Source organism: Athene noctua, chromosome Z, assembly GCF_965140245.1.
Source record: "Athene noctua chromosome Z, bAthNoc1.hap1.1, whole genome shotgun sequence".
In the NCBI taxonomy this organism is placed as follows: domain Eukaryota; kingdom Metazoa; phylum Chordata; class Aves; order Strigiformes; family Strigidae; genus Athene; species Athene noctua.
Window position 1 is genome coordinate 52957009 of NC_134077.1, and position 20966 is coordinate 52977974.

At 37.7% G+C, this 20966-nt stretch overlaps 1 protein-coding gene across 7 annotated transcripts in view; it reads left to right on the forward strand.

Moving 5' to 3' along the window:
* CDC14B (cell division cycle 14B) overlaps positions 1 to 20966 on the forward strand; it is a 57542-nt gene that overhangs the window by 26371 nt on the left and 10205 nt on the right. For 2 of the 7 annotated variants that reach the window (XM_074933063.1, XM_074933064.1), the window contains exons 6-13: positions 197 to 263; positions 1646 to 1708; positions 2609 to 2696; positions 3037 to 3267; positions 5039 to 5177; positions 5310 to 5463; positions 6227 to 6327; positions 8230 to 8373. In XM_074933063.1, the coding sequence (XP_074789164.1) occupies positions 197 to 263; positions 1646 to 1708; positions 2609 to 2696; positions 3037 to 3267; positions 5039 to 5177; positions 5310 to 5463; positions 6227 to 6327; positions 8230 to 8341 (955 nt within the window). In that variant the 3' untranslated portion in view covers positions 8342 to 8373. Of the gene's footprint in view, positions 1 to 196; positions 264 to 1645; positions 1709 to 2608; positions 2697 to 3036; positions 3268 to 5038; positions 5178 to 5309; positions 5464 to 6226; positions 6328 to 8229; positions 8374 to 15565; positions 15929 to 20717; positions 20835 to 20966 lie in introns of those variants that run through there. The other 5 variants (XM_074933061.1, XM_074933062.1, XR_012635638.1 and 2 more) reach the window with 4 other exon arrangements.

The following is a 20966-nucleotide window of genomic DNA, read 5'->3' on the forward strand; positions in this document are numbered from 1 at the left end:
AACATAACTTATTTTATGTTTTGATATTATTGTAAGATGCAAGGTAGGGAAAACAGAAGTAATCACTTGACATAATTATTTCATTATAGTAGTAATTGAAGCAATTTTTTAAAGGTGTTTGAGAGAACTATCTTTAGTTGCTTTCACTTTTATTAAAATGGGATAATTTTACCGTTTTGGTCATCATATTTTATAGGGATGCTTCCTTTGGTACTTGCAGCTTTCATCTGACATTGCTGGACTGTTTTTATGCAATAAACAAGGTCAGTAAAACAATATTTTTTGTATTGCAAAACTTCAGCTAAATATTGCCCAGCAGAAAAAGAAGATTTAGGAACCTAGGATCCAATTAGAGTTATGCAGTAGCAGATTTTCCAATTTATTATGCATTCTAACAAAACTTCTATGTACCGCATTCATAGAAGCCAACTGATACCTTATATGATCAGCTAGTGAAGATTTTAAAAAAGGCATCTTTCAGGGCAGTAAGTCACACCTCTAATTCCTCAGGGTTGTGTGATAAGTTTATTATATGCCCCCCCGATGTTACATTTTAGGCTGAATATATCCTTTGAAAGTGCTTTTAAATTGGTTAGTGATAGTTTTTAGGCATTTGAAGCATGTGGTAATGACTTCAGCTTTTGCTTTAGTAATACAAATAGAACAGGAGGCAGGTGTGTTTTTTTTAGACTACTAATTATCATAATCTAGTGTTTTATAGCAATACAGTGGTGAAGTAACGTGGCATTGAAGGACAGGGGAATTTATATGCATTCTTTTTAGTCTGTGTGAGTAGTGCAATGAGGAATTCTGCAGCTCTCCACCTTGCTACTGTTTTGTATATGAGTATCTGCCAAATACTGATGGTTTTACTCATTAAGACAGCTTCTTGCAGGTTTGTGATTTTCAGCTTTTTTGGGATGTTTTGACGTTGGCTGCTTGTATGCCAGGAGTGGTGAATTGCTATTATTCTTAGTACCACTGAACAGCAAGGAAATTTGCTGAAAATTATGCAGTGAAAGAGATTAGAATGTAGTATTTTAAATACCTGGAGATACTTTGTTTGTGCTTCCTGATTTAACAAGTGGGTCAACTGCCAGTTACCCAGATATTTACATTTTTTATACAGTATTAAATAGAATTGTGGATAATTACAGTACATCAGAGACCACACTAGTGTGTGCTTAGGACTGTGTATCTGCAAACAATTTGGAATCAGTGAAGATACTATCATCGTATTGAGATCAAATAGCATTCATGCACAAAAATATTTGCAATCCTTGAATTCAGACTTTAGATTGTACTCATAATTTCAATAGATAATTTTTGCCAGTTATTTTTCTCTTTTTAATATTGTACACCTAGCAGTAATAAAAAGACTGAATGCTTCTGTAGTCTGGAATTTTGTAGTGATTTGATGAAAGAAGAAAAGAGTGGATTTGCTTGTCTAACTTCACTTATATTAAAATTTACAAACCTGTTTTAAACCAAGACTGAGTTGGTCTGTATTTTTGTTAAATATATGAAGAAATCTCTCTGAAAGAGTAGAACAGGTATTAACAGAATTTCAGTAACCTAGAAGAGTGATAAATGGTCTTTATTGAAAAGGTGCTGTCTTTATTAAAAGCTGTATTTTGAATTTTAGGCTTTTCAGTATGGTTTCCTGGATTTCAATACATTTGATGTAAATGAATATGAGCATTATGAAGTAAGTGTTCAGTATCAAACTTCTGATTTGTTTGCTGTTATTAGTGATAAGATGATTGTTTATAATACGTGTTACTTTTTTTCTAGTATTAGGTTCCATTTCTGTTTTGTCTAATTAAACTTAGATTGTTAGATAAAGATGTGTGGTCAGACAGAGAATATTAAAATTCAAATTTAAGCATAGTCAGCCTCAAACATGGGGGGGAAGGCAGAAACAAAAATGGAAATAAATGCTTTTTTCCATTATTGTTAAAGCCATGGAAGATGACTGGGAAGTGGGAATTTGGCCACCTTTTAGAGGTCATGTATATGCTTGAACAATCTTGATGAGAAATTCAAGGGCATATAAGTCCAAGTCTAACTGAATTCTGGAGAGCAATTGAACTACGTATCTGTGAACACATGGCAAAGGTATAATAGCACTCTTTGAGGTAAAGAATGAAACGACTGGGAAACTCCAGGCCCATAAAATTCACTTTGGGGCATGCGAAATTAATGTGACAATGAAGGACTGCAATTCTTGGCTGTATGGAGTCTCCGAAATGCAAAGCTGCCAGTTATCTCAAAAGAAAAAATTGTGTTCTTAGAATCGAAAAAAATCATGATTTAAATAGTGAACAGAGATAAGGCCAAGTTCATAATCTAGAAACCTATTAAAAATTCAAAGTTGTCCTTCATCTGAAGGGCATCAGTTGTGTTGTTCTAAAACTCTAATTTAGGAAGAGAACACAGGCAAGAAAAGTGAGGTTGAGAGCATCTGGCATCCTCCCAATGGAACAGAAAACAGGAGATTAACATAACTTCAAATGTACATCACTTCTATCTAGCATGTATTTTGAAACAATAAGGAAAAGCCTGAAAATACAGGGATAATGATAAACCAAGCATTTTCTCTTGACAGAGAGCAGAAAATGGAGATTTTAACTGGATAATACCAAACAAATTCATTGCCTTCAGTGGACCTCATTCAAGAAGTAAAATTGAAAATGGTATGCTTAAAGAAGGAGGTGGGGGACACAAGCCCACTGCTTTCTTAGTTGATTGTTATCAGTAAGAACAAGCTTTAAAAATTGTTCCTCAAACAGTGTGTTTTTTCCTTGGCTCTTTTTCTTTTATAAGAACACTGGCAGTAAAATTTTAATGCTTGGTTTAATTGTATCTGACCTAGGTGATTATGTTAAAATTCCATTTTCAGTTAGTCTATTTCTTTATGTTGAACATGAATTCTATTTTGAAAGTGTTTTCATCTCTTGTTTTTGCCTCTTTGTTTATTTCTGCATTTTGAGCCTTACTCTATTCTTTTTTTTTTTATCTTATTTTTTCAAATAGGCTATCCCCACCATGCCCCAGAGGCTTATTTCCCATACTTCAGGAAACATAAGGTCACCACTATAATACGCCTCAACAAAAAACTGTACGATGCCAAACGATTTACAGATGCCGGATTTGAGCATTTTGACCTCTTCTTTGCTGATGGAAGCACACCTGGTGATACTATAGTTAAAACATTTCTAAATATTTGTGAAAATGCTGAAGGTGTTATAGCTGTTCATTGCAAAGGTATAGTATAAACACAATTTATATTACAAGTGATGCTTATAGTTAGAGTTCCTGAGGTATTTTGTGCTTTGATACCATTATATCTAGTTATTAATATCTCTGCCAGACTGCAGCTTTTCCATACAGGTTCTTGATGTACTTCTGTTCTGTTCTTCATCTTGTGGTTTTTTTCAAGTTCCAGAAAAATCTTCCCAGCTGTTTTCAAGAATGAGGCTGGGAAAAGTGATCTTGCCAATATTAACAGCTCTTTCTGCTAGACAGTGTTACCACTCCCAAAGGATGCTTTTGAGCAGGAATTTGAAGTCTTGGCAAGGTTAACAGGTGTTTATGAAAACACATGGTTAAGTATACCAAGTGATAGACTTCTAAAAATGCCAGTGCAGCTTTTTGAGGAGATTCTTCATGAAGTATGAATGTTCTTCCAGAACCACAGACATCTTTATCCCTCAGAAACCCTTTATACTAGCTACACTGGGCATGCTCTGAATATCTGTTCCTCCAGAGTTAGACTGCCAAGAAAAAGATACTTAGAGCATGCCCAGTGCAGCTAGTATAAATATAGTTTTCTGTGGTTCTAGAGGGACTGTGTTTCCCTTCCCACACCATCTTTAAGAGTCTATCAGACATTTGTTCTCCACAAACTTCGCATCACTAGCATACCTGCTAATGCTGTGATTGAAGGAGAAAGTCCTTTTCTTAACCCATTTGCCTGGGACCTGCAAAGAGTGAGTTTTTATTCGTGGATCTGCTATCCATTTGCTGCATTTTTAACAGGATTATACTGTGAAGTGGAAGCATTGGTAAAAACAGCATCTTGACTGTTAGGAAGCCAGTGCATATTCTTACTCTCCACTAAGGTGATAAATTTGGGCGTAACACTTAATTGATTATGCCTGAATATTGAGTATCAGTGATACAAATGCTTTTTTTTCATTCAGATTAAGATGTTCTTTGACATTTATCATACTAATGGTGTCTAGACTACCTTATGTTCCTCAACTTGCTCTTACTCTTGAGAAAAAGTAGAATACTGTAGCCTGTTGTTGAAACTGGGCAAGGAAAGTGCTGTGTGATTGTCTTGGCTGTTGGGCCATACTAAAGATTTTATACTGATGTTGATCAGTTGATTGTTAAATGAGGAGGTGATGTGTGGTTTGACATTTACAGCAAGTGATAGAGGAGAGGACCCACATAGCTGGAGCTGTCCTCCTTTCCTTTTCATGTTACCCAAGGTAAACAGAACTGTTTTGAGGGCCATTGAAAATAAGGTTCCTCATTCTGAAGTACTTTTTGCCTGTGTTGGCTAGTACTCAGATTTGCTTTTTGCAAAATTTGTCTTTTCCTTGGGAACAAAAGTAAAAGATCGGTTAGAGGAGGGGCTGGAAGGGCAACTGGTTTCAGTGCAATGTATGATCAATTTGCAAGAAGGTGCTTTGAGAATTTGGAACAAAGCCAGCTGGTTTATTGCATGCATAAAAACATTCTCATACGTATATACATATTCATATATAGATAAGTGAATAACAGATATTTGTAAAGTCACTGCCTTTGGAAGATTGTCTACTCAAAAAACATGAACAATGTGTTAGTAACCTTGTATGTGGAAAAAAAAAAATCAAAAGGTAAATTGTGCTTGCCAAGTTTGATCAATAAGAGGTTTGTTTAATAAACTAAGCAAGCAACTATTTGTCCAAGTAACAATGTTTGTAGCTACAGCAGATTCCAGATGAAGATGGGTATATAAAAGAAGCCATTCTTTTATCTTACACAGCTGGTCTTGGACGAACTGGTACACTTATTGCCTGTTATATTATGAAGCATTATCGGATGACAGCTGCTGAAACTATTGCCTGGATTAGAATAAATAGACCTGGTTCAGTGATTGGACCACAACAACACTTCCTGATGGAGTAAGTAGATCGACTATAAATTATTTTAAAAATAGGTCTAGATGTCTTTTTTTTCTTCTTTTGTTGTACACTTAATCTTTGCTGTTAATTTGTTGTGTTTTGGGCCTTTTTTTTTTTTTCATATTATGATAGCAAACAGGCAGAACTTTGGACAGAAGGAGATATTTTCCGTGCAAAGTTGAGAGGAAACCGTAAAATTGCTGTAACAAGAATTCTGTCAGGAGTAGATGATATTTCGATCAATGACACAAGAGACAGGAGAACCATCCAAAAGGACATTGAACTGGTAAACACCTGAATATTGTGTTCTTGTAAAAGTTGTAACTGCTGTTGAGAATCTCTCAGGTTCTGAACAAACCTGTGGGTACACTAAACTCTGTTAGTCACATTCTTTGTCTGTTTGCCCTTTCTATATCAAGGGGTATGAATGGGAAAAAGAAGTATGGACAGGAAGTATGAAAAATGAACTGCAGTACACAGGAGAAGTAGGAAAATCCTTATCATACTTTAGTAATTAGGTAAATATTAGAACAAAAAAGGTACTCATGATTTGCAATCAAAAACACTGTGATTTTGTTTTGGATTATCTATTACTTCACTGTGTTGTTTAAAGGAAAGAGATGAAAGGGGTTTTGCTATTTTTAGTTTCTAAGTAATTGCAACTTCTATAATACCTTTTGATGCTCCCTTTTTTAAAAAAATGGTAGTGCTTTTTTAAAATGGCAAGTGGAGGGAAATGCTGTACTTGACTGAAGATTGTACTGTACCTAAGCAAAGACTTGATAATAAGTTTCTGCTGTTTTAAAGGCAGATAGCATTCTGATGCATGTAATTCATTACACCACTTAATGGTTTACAGCTCTAAGAGCAGCAAACAGGAAATGGGAAAGAACAGAATTGTATTTATGCAAGTGAATTTCCTTTGATTTTATGCTGGCAAACTTTCCTGTTGGGATAATTCTGACTTTAAGATTTAAGATAAGGTTAGTTCTTAAGTGTCTATCTATATTTTAATCTTGGTTTATCCCTTCCCCCCTCCAATTACTCAGTACAGCGATGAAGATGAAACAAACTGTGTAACTCAAGGTGATAAGCTTCGTGCACTGAAAAGTAGAAGGCAGGCAAAAACTCCAACTGCATCTCCTCTAACGTAAGTTGGTTTCTGAATGTAAGAATTTCTGAATGTCAGAAATACTTTTATCTTCTTCTTTATGCATACTTTGCTCTGACCCCAGAAGTCTGTTGCCAAGACTGCTTTCACTTCTTTAAAACAAGCACCAGATTCACCATTTCTCTGAAAGCTTGGTGAGAGCTAAGGAGGCAGGAGAACCTGGTTGAAGAACTGCATTACTCAGTTTATAGTGTTCTGCATTGTTTTTGATTCCAGTAGTCTGGTCTTTACAAGTTCCCGTATTCCTGAATGTTTTACTTCTAGTTTCATCACAAACATTCTCTTGTCTTTCCTATGGTAGTATAAAAATGGAAGAATGTGACTCTGTGTGGTGGTGTTTGATTGACTGAAATAAGGTACGCGCTGTTTTTTGAAGTAAAGTCAGCTGCCTAAAAAGAAATGTTGAAAGAAGAATCTTTAGCTTCCTTTCATTTCCTCTTCCTTGGAAAGAACTTTCCCTAAATCCTGTGGGCATTGAGTTAATGGCTGGTAGATCTGGAAGGCAGAGAGCAAGCAGCACTCTTTCAGTGCATTTCTGTCAGGGAACCTGGTATGCTAGTCTGTTTATTTTAGACAAGTACCAAAACACCACCTGTAAAAGAAAGTTCATAGTCACCTTTGCATATGTTGTAGCTTGTAGCAACTCTGTTTTCATAAAAGGCACTTTTAAGTCATGTAATAAACATTGTGAAGATGTCATTTATTCTATGCTCCATAGAATGAATGTGGACTCTATAATCTATTCAACCATTGTCTTAATATGCAGAAAGCTTATCAGCTATTAAAATATTATTCCATTCATGAAGCATTCTGCAACATGACTGCTCTAATTAAAACTAGTTAGCCTGTACTTCCATAGAATTAAAAGAACTGATGTAGAGCTAGTTGGGTTTTATAGTATGCATTGTAGCACAGGGAGTTGGAATTTCTCTTCTCCTGTTCCCCTGAGTTATTTGTATGGTCTGCAGCTTGTGCTGAAATAGTTTGGTGAAAAAATGAATGTATAACTTCTTACATTCTTTGTGTTACTATTATTAAACCAAAATATTTAGCTGCCCTGCATGAGTCAGAAGTCTTCCCTACTAGAAAAGATGTCTTTTTCCTTTTTAGTTCAGACTGTTAAAAATAATTAATCTTGCAGTAAAATGGATAAATTTTATCTAAGCAAACAAAAAGAAGCTTTTAAATCCTCTATGTAATTCTGTTTCACAGAAAAAAATTAAAAAGGCAAAATAAGAACACCAGAGGCTGGGACAATTAGTCTTTAAGAGCTAGTGGCATTGCTTATTTTTAACTCACAAGGGATTTGTGTATAACATTTGTTATGCTTTGATGAATGGATATTTTGTATATGTTCTAATAAGGAATATTCTGCACCTTTAGCAAAAGATTATGAATTAGTTTTTGCTACTTTGAACACAGAAAGGTAATATACCCCATCATCTGAGTGTTACTAAGTTGTTTGTTCCTACAAACTGATCTGGCTCTGATCTAATGTTTTAGTATTAAAACATATGATTGTGAAGTAGGATGTATGAATATAGGAGGCTTGTCAAACTGCCTAAGAGATGACAGCAAGTGGTCAGAGATGTACTGCTCCACCATGCACTTGTTTTCAAAAGAGTGATACAGACTTTCTTTGGGAAAGACAACTTTAGTGAGGATTTCAGAAAATTGTCTTTGATTCCAGCAACACACAGACACTACATTTGGCAATTTATAGTTGCATGGATTATTACAGTCATAGAAAGTAAGAAAATGCTTGGCAAAGGTTATAGAAAAATATGCTTTTGAAGAACTTGAAACAAGCTGAAATGCACCAATAGCTTTTGCTTTTGAATTTTTGTTCATCTTTTCCTCCCCCTCCAACCCCTTTTTTAGATGGCTCCTAGCTATGCTGGTGTCTACACTGTGTAGCATTGTCATCTGGTGGATTGTATGTGGCTCCCTTCTGCCCAGCCTGCTATTCTGTCTAGATGGTTTAAGAACATAGTAACCATCAGGACCCCCTGAGAGAGCCACTGTGTAAGTGTCCCATTCCATTTCTCTACAATAGTTCACACTTTCTGTCTAGTATGTCTCATAAATGCATGTTTTCATATCATGTTTCTTACTGGCTTTGTTGCAAGAGTAAACTTCACTGCTCTGGCTTTGTTGTATCTTTGTATATATTATTTGGAATAACAGTTATTTTTATGGCTGGCTTGCAATACAAAAAGGTGAAGAGCTTTTATTATTAGGATATTTCATAATTTTGAAGACTTTCTTCTCTGCATGCTCCTGCAAATAAGCAAAATTATATTTATAAAAAAAGGAAAAAGTACTGCTTTAAAATATGATCCTATGCTTTGCATATTGCAAATGAAGATGTTAGCTCCAGTTTTGCTTTGAAATTCATGAACTTGCACAGGTGCTTAGTTTCCCAAAGGGTCGTTTGAGTCATGTGAAATGTCAGGAATTAGAATTTGTTAGATATTTCAGTAGGTCTTTCTTTTACTAGGAGATTATAGTATTACATGCCATAAGAGATGGTAAAATAGGACTTCTTTCCTTTTTAACATAAGAGGAGATGAGGCAGGGTCAAGGCTCACTTGTTTACCCAGCCGATCTTGTTTCATCTTTTGTTTTCAGTTATTTTTTTATAGAGCTTTATCAGAGTAGTTAAACCCCTTCTTTCCATTACTTGGACTCAGGAGCTGAGTAAAGCCTTAAAAGCTTATTAGTCCCTTGAGTACAGCTTTCACTCTTTCTTTGTCAGAGTGGTTGCAGTGATTGCTGTGCCTCACTTCCACTTAAAAGATGCAACATTTTCATCCCAGGACAGCTTCCATATTTGGGCCAAACAAAACAGCAGCCCTCAGAACTGCCAGGAAACCCAGACAGGAACTTTTTGCTTGCTACTGTGTCTCCCTGGAGCTGCTCCACCACCACCACTCTCAAAGCGAAATGGTCACTTTGGGTGAATGCTTGAAACTTTGGTGCTCCCAGAGAAAAAGTAGGTCAGAAAAAGTGTTTTACACCAGAGTAATAAGTAAGAAAAGACATTCTCTCCTGGCAGAACATTAAAGTTAAGAGTTTGTGTCCTTCTTACCTTTGGCCTTGCAATTTGTCTGCACATTTAAAAAGTATGGGACTTTTCCTGCTAAAGTAAACAGTGTAATAACTGAAGAGTGAGGACTGGGGGGCTTGTGAACAACTTAGTTATCCTATTAGCCTTAGCTAAGGTCTTCTTAATCTATTCTTTTGGAGGAAAAAAAAGAAAAAGAACTGAAGATCACTCTAGCTTTTTTTCTTTTTTTCATTGGTACCTAGCTTTATCAAAGAACATACTTAAATTAGAGGCTTGTTTTCGAAGTTTTGCACTGAATGTAGCAGTATTTCTTGTCTCAGTGTTTTCCAGAAGTCAGACCTCAGATTTCTAAATACAGACTAAAAAGCTAAACTTAAAATGGGTTAAAAATTTGAAAAGATCTGTCCTTTTTTTTAATACTGTAAGATCAATTTCACTCAGCTATCATCCTTTCTTTCTCTTATGGTATCTGTGTTCTGTCTAAAAACTCCCTTGCCAGAGGGAAAAAGACTGTGTGGTGATGGTAAATGTGTCATAATGCAAGCAATTGGGTTACTGGTGCTGCTGTTCATATCCAGGATTGACAGTCATACAATGTTGGTTTATGTCTGGAAGGACAAAACACTTAAGCTTTTCTTAAAAGGTAGATTAACGTTCTTTCCATTATGCAGCTAGTGTCCCTTGTGTTTTAAGAGATCAAATTATCAGTCAGGATCATGTATATCTCTGGGCTAGCCTTGCAGTTCTGTTGGCTGAAGCCTGTAGATTGAAAATGAGTCACTTGTTGCCTGTCACTGACTTGGAACAGTGATAGAGGTCTCAGGCCTGTTTTCCTAAAAATCATGAGGCGATGAAGGAGAAAGCGCTATTGTGTTTGAGAGATCTCATAAAACAGGTAGCCTTGGCAAGAATAAAATGCCCATGGCAGGTCAGAGAAGACATGCTCCTGTGTAACCTTCCCCTCATGCCTCCCTAGAATACTGCAATCATCTTTCTTTCAAAGCAGCTTGTTGTGTCGGTTTATTTCTCTCTGAGATATATTACCTTGCTGGCATTTCAAGTTTTGTGGATTTTGTCTTGGATTGCAGGGTTTGGGCTTTTGTGTACTGATGATGTACCCGTCCTCCCACCCTGCTGTGAGTTAGATGGTGAAAATAAGTTGTGAACTATTTAAAACATTGTTCCATTTGAGCAGGTTTTGATTTGTTTAAAGGCCAGTATATTAGCTTGAATAAGAAAGTAGTGTATAAACTAGTCCAGTATTTGGGGAGTATATTAGGTTCAGAATTACCAGGTGATACTTCCATTACAAATTAACTGGAGATTAAAAACTCTTATGAAATATGAATTACCTATTTTAGTAGGGTGGCTTTTACAGCATCCTGATCTTGTAGCCTGTGTTCAGGAAATGTTCTTCTTTTTTTTTTTTTTTTTAAATCATACTTTACTGAGTTAGGAGAACATTTGTGTATATATATCAGGTGCCCTTACTGCTGGTGTTTCTAGAAGTTGGTTGTTGTCTTGTGCAGCATGACATGCTATTTTACATGAACAGTTACAAAGCAGTGAGGTGAGTGTCCTGAGGATCTTACCCTTCTCTAATATAGTTTGGGCTTTTTTTTTGGTGCTGAGGTTTTGGGAGGATTTCCTCTACTATGGCCTCACGTCCATTTTAAAGCCTATCTATCAAACCTGCTATCACATGAGGCTGCTAGTCCAATTGTGTTAAATCAAAATGCCACACATTAGTTTCTTCTCTTACCTTAGACATGTATGCAGTAGCATTCTAATAAAAGCTCTGATAGCACTGTTAACTGCTCCTGAGCTGACAGTTGTTGGACCCCAAGACAGCTCTAGGTGTTCAGTTCTAACAGCGTATCAGACGATGGTGTAAATGGGACTTTGTGTTTTCCTTAGGTGCAGTCAGCCTTGGAAGCTTAGAATTTTAGTCTGACTTAAACGTGTCTGTGTGATCATTCAGCTAATGTTTTGTTCACAGGGATTTCAATTAATCTTTACTTTTGGGTAGCCATGTGAAGTTGTGTATTGCTGAGATACAAAAACGACATACGTACTGACTGAAGAGCAGATGATGTTAAAGATTCTGCCATGCTCGCAGCTGGCTCTGAGCTGATCCCATATGCCATCTCCTCTCCCTACCCTTTGGTAAATACAGCAGTCTTAAGAGGATGATGTGCTTTGTTTGGTTTAAAGGTGCAGTTATATATGATATTTTTATGTTATGTTCCGATTTAGAACTTCTTTCTTTGTTTTAAACAGATTAAATTAAGTTCAGTGGGAAGTAGGGACTTAATCTATGGTATGTTGAAAAGATAGACATTTAAGTGTTTGTGCAAGACGGTATCTTAGCACTTCATAGTGTTTCAGTTCATATTATATAAGTATAGGGGTTTAAGCCATGTATACAGACCTGTTTTCTGAACTTCTGGTGTCTGGAAAGAATGGACACCTATAAGAGAAAGACTATAACTGTTAGATCATGTTCCAATAACTTGCTTTCTTTTATATATACATGTTCTGCTATTTAAGGATACCAATTAAACCCAGACACCAGAGTGAAAAGAGTAGGTGTATTTTACTAGTGATAACCAATGTAACAGTGTAATACAGAAAACATGCAGTAAGAGAAAGCAGAACAGTGCACTTAAAGCAGCAAACAGGAAAAAACAGGGTAATGCATTAAATCATTACTACACAAGAGAGAGAATGGAGATTAAGAAAAATACGTCACCACTTGCATATATTACCATCACCCAGCCCCGCAGTGGCTGGGCAGCCCCGGTTACAGCGAGGGTTTGCAGAGCCTGTCCCAGCAAGGGGGAAATCCTACCGAGTGCATCCACCCATGGGTGAGGCTGCCAAAGTCGCTGCAAATGGGCCCAGCCTTACCTACCAGAGATCAACAAGAATCTGTGTGGATTAGAATAGCTGGGACCTTTGGTTTGCGTGGAAAATTTCTGGTTTCATTCTCCTGTTGGATTCCACCCAAAGCCTGGCCAGGACTCAGTGGGGGGAGACCAATGTAGTTTCTAACAAGGCCAGATGCGTGGGTTCTCAGCCTTGAACAAGGCTAAACAAGGGGAGTTGGATACATTCTCTCCTCACTACTGATTATATTTTGTCTAAGCTGCGTCTCTCACTAGCGAGCTTACATACTTTGTTAATGATTCCAGACTAAGTTAGCAGCTTCGGCTTGGGGCCTGTCGTTCAGGCTTCAGTACTTTAAAGCTTTAGCACTTTTTACATCAGCGTAAGTGCGTTGTTATAACTTAGTACAATACCTACTAGCGCAATGGTTTCAGTTATAAAATATACAGGATTCATCTGTAGGTCAACTCTGGCTTGGTCCTGTTGTCCAAGCCTTAGCACTTCATTTGGTCCTTTGACCTATAGGTGAATCATGGCTCTCAAACCATTTCTATGGTTATTGACATTAGTCTTCGTTCATCAGTTGATGATATCTCATCAGGCATGTCCCGATCCAATATCGGGGAGGGTTCTTAAATGATCCTAGGAGTGAACTTAAGACACAAGTGTGGTTAAATGCTCTACAACTTTATAAGCTCTATTTCCCATAACAAGCAATAATAGTGATAGGACAGAGAGAAGAAGAAAAAGTCAGAATACCTAAGATAGCAAACAGAAGAGGTGCAGCAATATCACCTACTACCACCACAAAACCAGCAACATCCCACTGTCTCAGTCTCGGTGCAGGTGATAAGGTTGCTACAGGCTCCAAGCTCCTCTGAGAGAGATACGATGTCGAAATCCCAGCTCCAAGCCCCAAGAAAAGAGTACACAGTCCTTTTATTGTCCCAGTCCCCACAATTCCTCCAAAGAGTCCACCCATTTCCACAGAGTTCATTGTCATATGTGCCACCCTGTGTTCTTCCATGTGCACATACCCAGGTGTTCACGGTGGTCTTCACTTGGCTCATGTGCAAGCACAGCTTGACAGGCACTGCCAAGGATGTAGTCGTTCTGGCTTCAGGCAGATATGGTGGTTTCTTCAGGAACAGTTCATCTCCTTCAGAGTGTAATTCTTCATGGCGACAGGATGTTGAGGCCAGGTAGTGGTAGTGATGCAGCAGCAATGTTGGGACAAGCACAGTCTAACACAGTCTTTTACACCAACCCATAGGTCGACATTGCTGTCCTCGTGGTGGCACGAAGGATAGATATATAAGGAGAGAAAGGATAGAAATAGCACACAACGTGGTAACTAATAACACTCTTGGCTAACATATAACTAATAACATTTTTAACGGATATATAAATTTTCTGTTAATAAATATGTAACTAATAATATCTTTAACAAATATGAATATCTTCAGTTAACAAGCATATATCTAACAACATCCATAACAAATATGTCATGCTCAAAATTATCTAACTCTACAAAACCGAAACATTTTATAAGGCTATGTATTATAGTAAATTGGAATCACCACTAACATGTGATCCATTATTTTTCCGCGGTTATGGCAATGTACCACTGAGTCTTTGCAGCTCTGGCAGTCCACACAGTCTGCTGCCCTGGTCAGCATACGCAGCAGGGAAATCGGTTTCCACACCCCCTTATCCTAAAGCACATGTGTCATCTGGGCCTAGAAACTCCTATCTCAGATTTAAACAAAGGTAAATGAGTAAAAACACTACAAATAACAAATAAAACAATATTAATACTAACAATGCTTAACAACATTATAACCAATATAATAAAGGTAACAGTAACAATAACCATGTCAGTTAATATTTTATCTAAACATATTTAACCAAAATGAGTCTGAGTCTGGGCCTAAGGATGTGCTCCTGGTCCTTGGGAATTGGTGGAAGGACATGACTGTCTACATGTATAAGTACAATTGCAAGACAGTTTACATGGATACTGACTAGATGAACACATACATCCCACAAGAGAAAATATAGCAAGAACCAACAGAGCAACCTCCACAAAATTAAGTATCAAAAGGGGATAGATTCTGGTTGTTGTTGTCAGTTGTGGAGCTGAAGATGGTGGTCTGGCTCGCTGGAGCTGGGGTCTGCCTACACAGCAGGAAAATGTATTTCCACTCCCCAGCCCAGAGGGCATCTATAGTTTAGGCCTTGGTATTTCCATCTCGCCTTCATGGGTTCAGTAATGACCTTCTAAAGTCCAGGCCCCGTTAGCAAAAGGACCTTCTCCTGATTTGGTGTTTATTGTTTCCTCATAATACTGGCAACAGAATGACCTAAAACCACAAATTCGCTTTCCTCCCATTCTTGGTTAATACTTCGGAAGCCAGAGCTTCCCCTGGAGCCAAGGAAGAAGAGAATGGTCACCCAAAGCAATTTTGCAATGGTAGACAATACATCCTAAAAACATTAATAAAATAGTATCAACACTATGCAAAAAATTAAATTCACATAAGGATCCCCCGTCGTGACTCAGGATATCTCTCTCCGGGGGGTTTTACCTGCAAGAAAAAGGAAAGAAAAGCTTCTTGGTTCATTTTGAGAACCGGAGGTGGGTTATAATTAGAAAGATGGGATAATCCACCTGGTATTCATTTTGTGCTCCTTTCCATGAGCATCTTTGGCTTTCCAGGTGTACTTGTTTATTGGGGTATCCAATACCAACGGTGCTGCTCCCAGTGTGGGGAGTTCAACTAAGACAGGTTGTTCTGGAAAAGGAGATGGATTTCTGAGGTGATCAAGGCCATGGGGCTGTCATGATTGTTGGAGCCTTTGGACAGAATGCTGTGATCTTTGGGCATCCATTTACTGACACATTTAACTCCACTTATCCTTTCTGCAGAGGCCATAAATCTAAAGCCTCTTGAATGGTTCCTTTAGCTAATTCAAAAGCAGCTTGCTGTTCATTTCCCCATTCAAATTCATATTTTTACCTTGTCACCTTATACCAAGGGGTTAACATTTATCCCAATGTTATGGTATATAAGGGAATATGTTGCCTCCAGAAGTTGAATAGCCCAATGGATCTAAAATCTAAAAAAATATTTTTGTTTGTCAGGGTTTAGGCAGTATTTCTCAATGCCCACAGTGCCACTGAATTCCTAGAAACTTCACTGTCTGAGACGGTCCTTGGATTTTCATTTCTTTCTTTCTTTCTTTTTTTTTTTTCAGGGTCAAATTCCCAACCCTTCTGTTTCATGTGATTTACCACTAATTCAAGGACTTGTTGTACCTCTTCCTCTTCATTTCCTTGGATCAAAACATCATCTATATAGTGACTTAATTGTGTGTGAGGAGGCAGCTGTATTTTATCTAAATATTCAGCTCTAGTTCTATGACAAGATAGTGGGGCTATGCAAACACCTCTGTGGTAATCTAGTAAAGGTGTATTGCTGGCCCTGCCATGTGAAGGCAAATTGATCCCAATGTTCTTCTGCAATCAGGATGGTAAAAAATGTATTAGCTGAATCTATTAGAGCGTACCCAGTTTCTGGATGTTTCTGAACTTTTTCTATTAAAGTGACGTCTGGCACAGCTGCTGCAAGCGGTGGGGTATGTTTGTTTAGTTCTCTAAAATCCACCATCATTCTTCAGGATCCATCACGTTGCTTGACAGGCCATATTGGATTGTCCCATGCTGTCGTGGTCGGCTTTAAAGCTCCTACATCTAATAAATCTCTAATTGTCTGTGATATCTCTTCATGTCCTCCCGGGATTCTGTACTGCTTCATTGTGGCTTAGTTGCAGCTGGGATCTGCACAGGAGGCATTTTTACTTTGCCGGCTATAACAGGTCTGGCACTAATACAGGTTTAACTCCAAACTGATATTGACCATCAGAAAGATTTAAAGTTAGTCTTTTTAGAATCTCCATACCTTTTATATATCCAGGAATAGGAACAATCATGACTGAATATAATCATTTTGGGAGGTTTCTTATTTTCATTTCTATTTGTGTTTGTACAGCTTTAATTTATTTTCCTCCTAAACCGTAGTAATTACAAGTTGTCCTTTAAATTTCTTGGGATTCCAATATATTAAAAAGGCCTCTGCTCCAGTGTCAGTCTGGGCATTTACAGTTTGCAGGGGCTGCTTTTTCTAAAAAAACCCAAAAACTTAAGCTCCACATGGGGTCATCAGTCCTTCTGCACGCACTGCCCTGGAGCTTGGCCATTAATTCATGTGTACTGATCATAATATTGATTCACTTCCCTTGCCTCATGCAAAGGGTGCAAGTCAGAAAACGGTGCCTGATTGTCTTTCAACCCCAGAAGTGGTGATCCACTTACGGGGGGCGCAGGGAGCGGGGGGCGCCCTCCCCGGGCAGATGCAGGGTCCCGTTACAGGTTAGAGAAGGGGTGCTGTAGGCTGAGTTGTCCCTGAATTCCTAGTTTTAGAACTCTGCACTCTCTTGCTAGGTTTATTCAGCCCTCTTTATGTATATATTCACCACAGCTTGTTAGTTGGAACACTGGATTTTTTATTTATTTTTCTTTTCACGAGACATGCTGTCTTTTAGCAAAGCCATGAACTTTTCCTTGTGAGAAATCCTATTTTCATTGTCTTTAGGGCTGTCTCGAGTATCTCTGTTCCCTGCACTCCTTCAGGGGTCCCACTCCCCAAGGTCACCCAGCTACTTTATTTTTCTATCGCAATCACAAAGGGGATTTCCTATCTCAGTAATCAAAAGAGTCTTAATAACATTTTTACAGTAGTACCGCATCTCACACACTCACACACACTCTTAGATTAAACAGATTGATCTTATATTACCACACAGGGAGCTCCCTTACACCATTCACACAGACAACCCAGAATTACACTTATAACCACAAGTACCACTAGGACAATTATGACAAATGACAAATCCAAATTTAACACCATACATACAATATATAACCTCCAGGTCTCAAGAGTCAATATCGGTGCCAATGGTCAAAGTACACAACAAATCCAGCCCTCTTCTTTTACTATACTTATATTGTACTTCTCGCACTGTGGCTTTCTCTGCCACTGTCTGACAAGTATCTAGCTTGTCAGCAAGCAACTTATTCCAGCATTACAACATCACTATTTGACTCCGTAAATCACTCATCTGTCACTCCATCTGGGAGTGGTCTTAACAACAGCCTGTCTTTACTCTGGTGTTGTTTTCTATATGCAGTTAAGAAAATCCATCCTCGTTTACTTGAATCTGTAGTCTCTTTTCTAATAGGTATCCTTTTCATATAATTTAGAACACCTAATGGTTTGGCTTCTTTCAGCCAGCTCTCCCATTGTTTGCACAGCTCTCTGACCTGAGCCTACTCCTGGGCCTGTGAAATACAGGGAGGATTTTTTCCAACCGGGAGTATCTGGTGGACTTGACAAATTACCTTTGAACTTAAATCATGGCATTTTTTGCTGAATCCCACTTCTGACACCAATTTATATTCTGCTGATTAAGGATACCAATTAAAGCCAGACACCAGAGTGAAAGGTGTAGGTGTATTTTACTAGTGATAAGCAAATGTAACAGTGTAATACAGAAAACATGCAGTAAGAAAAAGCAGAATAGTGCACTTAAAGCAGCAAACAGGAAAAACAGGGTAATGCATTAAATCATTACTACACAAGAGAGAGAATGGAGATTAAGAAAAATACGTCACCACTTGCATATATTACCATCACCCAGCCCCGCAGTGGCTGGGCAGCCCCGGTTACAGCGAGGGTTTGCAGAGCCTGTCCCAGCAAGGGGGAAATCCTACGGGGTGCGTCCACCCATGGGTGAGGCTGCCAAAGTCGCTGCAAATGGGCCCAGCCTTATATACCTAATATAAGAATAGCTGGGACCTTTGTTTTGAGTGGAAAATTTCTGGTTTCATTCTCCTGTTGGATTCCACCAGAGCCTGGCCAGGGCTCAGGGGGGGAGACCAATGTAGTTTCTAACAAGGCCAGATGCGTGGGTTCTCAGCCTTGAACAAGGCTAAACAAGGGGAGTTGGATACATTCTCTCCTCACTACTGATTATATTTTGTCTAAGCTGCGTCTCTCACTAGCGAGCTTACATACTTTGTTAATGATTCCAGACTAAGTTAGCAGCTTCGGCTTGGGGCCTGTCGTTCAGGCTTCAGTACTTTAAAGCTTTAGCACTTTTTACATCAGCGTAAGTGCGTTGTTATAACTTAGTACAATACCTACTAGCGCAATGGTTTCAGTTATAAAATATACAGGATTCATCTGTAGGTCAACTCTGGCTTGGGCCTGTTGTCCAAGTCTTAGCACTTCAATACATTAGATTTATTTTATACAGACAGACATTGTATGTATATATTTAAGGAGAAAACATGATTTTTCCATATTTCTGTCTGCATGAGGTCTAATAAACCAGCATTTGCCATGATTTGGTCATGCTTATATTTCAGTGACTAAATGTTACAGGGTTAAGCCAGCTTTGTGCCTTTCCATTTGGTCCTGGAAGTTACTAGTAACACAGATAAAAGGTACAGTGCAAGTCTTTTTTCACCACTCGTGTCATTTTTAAAGCTTAGTTGTAAGTGCAGTAGCCCAGATTTGTTCGTGTTGTATGACAACTGTGGCACTGAAAAGAGAATTTTAAGTTTTAATATTAGAACTTGTTAGAACTGGTTTACAAGCACAGTAGAAATTATAAAGTGAATGTCCAGGTTTTGAGCCTTTTCACCTTGGGCATCCAAGGAAAACAGATTCTTGTTAGATGAATTTATGTTGTTTACAGAAGCATAATATGATGTTGAAGGTATCTGTTTCTTGTTTTCAGCCTTTTGAATAACCAGTTCCTCTGACTTTGTATGTGTGGTGTTTACAGTAGAATTTGCTTTCCATTTTGATAGTACCTTCCATTACAATATTGTATCTTAGAGGAAGAGAAGACTGTTTGATTTGGACTTTTGCAAATTAAGTGACAAGATTTTGCAAGTCTGAAATAAAGAGAGACTTGTTTAAGCAGAAATACTTGAACTTTGTGGTTCTATAGTCATCTGTTTGCTAAACAATCTAGAAGTATGTGGGACATAAGGTTGATGAAAATTTTTCTGCTGTAAAGAATTTATTTCAGATGAAATTGTGTCATCACTGATGCATATTCTAATTCTGGTATCAAGCCCAAATAAAACTTTGAAAGCATAGGAGTTTTTTCCATTTCTGTTTTTGGTGAATATGTTACATGAATATGAAAATATTCATGTTTTTTTCCATGTATGCCTGTCTACTTTTGCTCCAGAAGTTACATTTTATGTACCTATCTACGATTCCTTGAAAACAGTTTTTTCAGGGCATTAAACAACCAGACTACAGTTTATACAACTTAATGAAAGTTTTGATTTCCAATCTAATATAATCTGCTGACACAGATGGACTCAGTAAAGCCACAGAAAATTAGAGTCAAATAACAATGGGGGAAAAACCCCAAAAAACTATGTTACTCTTAGCTCTGAATCTCTAAAATGATGCATAGTTTTATAGCTGGAACCTTGCACAGATAGAATGACTAGGGAATAGACATATAAAATTATGCACTAAATAGTTATCTGTGGACTCCATTGACCAGTTTTCACTTTTTGTCTCCATAGTATCATAACTTCACTACAAGTATTTAGGAATACCAAAGACATGGTTTCCCTACAAACCAGTTGGCTGGTGGCTAAAAATAGTTGTTTGCATTTCACAATCTGGAATTCATGTAAAGCTGAGTTTTGAGTATGGTGTAGTAATTCCCTGTAAGAGCAAAATGCCAGCATATGCAATGATTTTCCTAGCCTACCATATTTGAAAGGACTATCTCATGGTTAATTATAGGATATTTAGACATAGGTCTTCACAGATTGCATTACTTGGGTTTTTTTCTGATTTCCTTTCTGTATCAGTCTGGAAAACAATGTTTGGTTTTGTTGTAAACTTCAGATTTTATCTTTTTTTGTTTTGTTGCAGTAATTTTAAATACGATTTCTTAACCTTTTGTCTTCCAAAAATGTAACAGGAAATTCAAAACCATTAATTTAATCTGTTCTTTGAAAATAAAAAAAAAAAAAACAAAAAACAAACAAACCAAAAAAAACCAACCCCCCCAAGAAACCAAGAAAGCAAACTGCTGTGCTCCTAATAAAACAGCTTGCATTACCATAATCATAACAAGGATGCTGTAAAGAGAAGGATGTGTTTCAGGCAGAGCAGTTTGCTTTTCAGAATGTTTTGTGAAAAGCCAGCTGATACTTGTTAGCTCTAATTGCAACTGTAATAGCGTCTTTCCAGTGTTTTCCTAGAAACTTTCAGGTTATGTAATCTTTCTTTTTTCCTACTCTTTCCAGAGTAATTCTGCAGTCCCGTGTTCAGAAAAATAAAACCTCTGAACCTAGCATTTCTGACAGTACAGACATTACTAAAAGAACTACCAGGTCTGCTGCAAGAAAAAACAGTTTAAAAAGGTGAGAGTTACCCTCTTTACAGATCCAGTAACTGTTTTCTAGGTAAATACTTTGAGCTGGCATATCCATTGCTGACAGAAGGTTTTGCCACAGTTCAATTCCTTCTCCTAGTGATGGGAAATGAGAAACAAT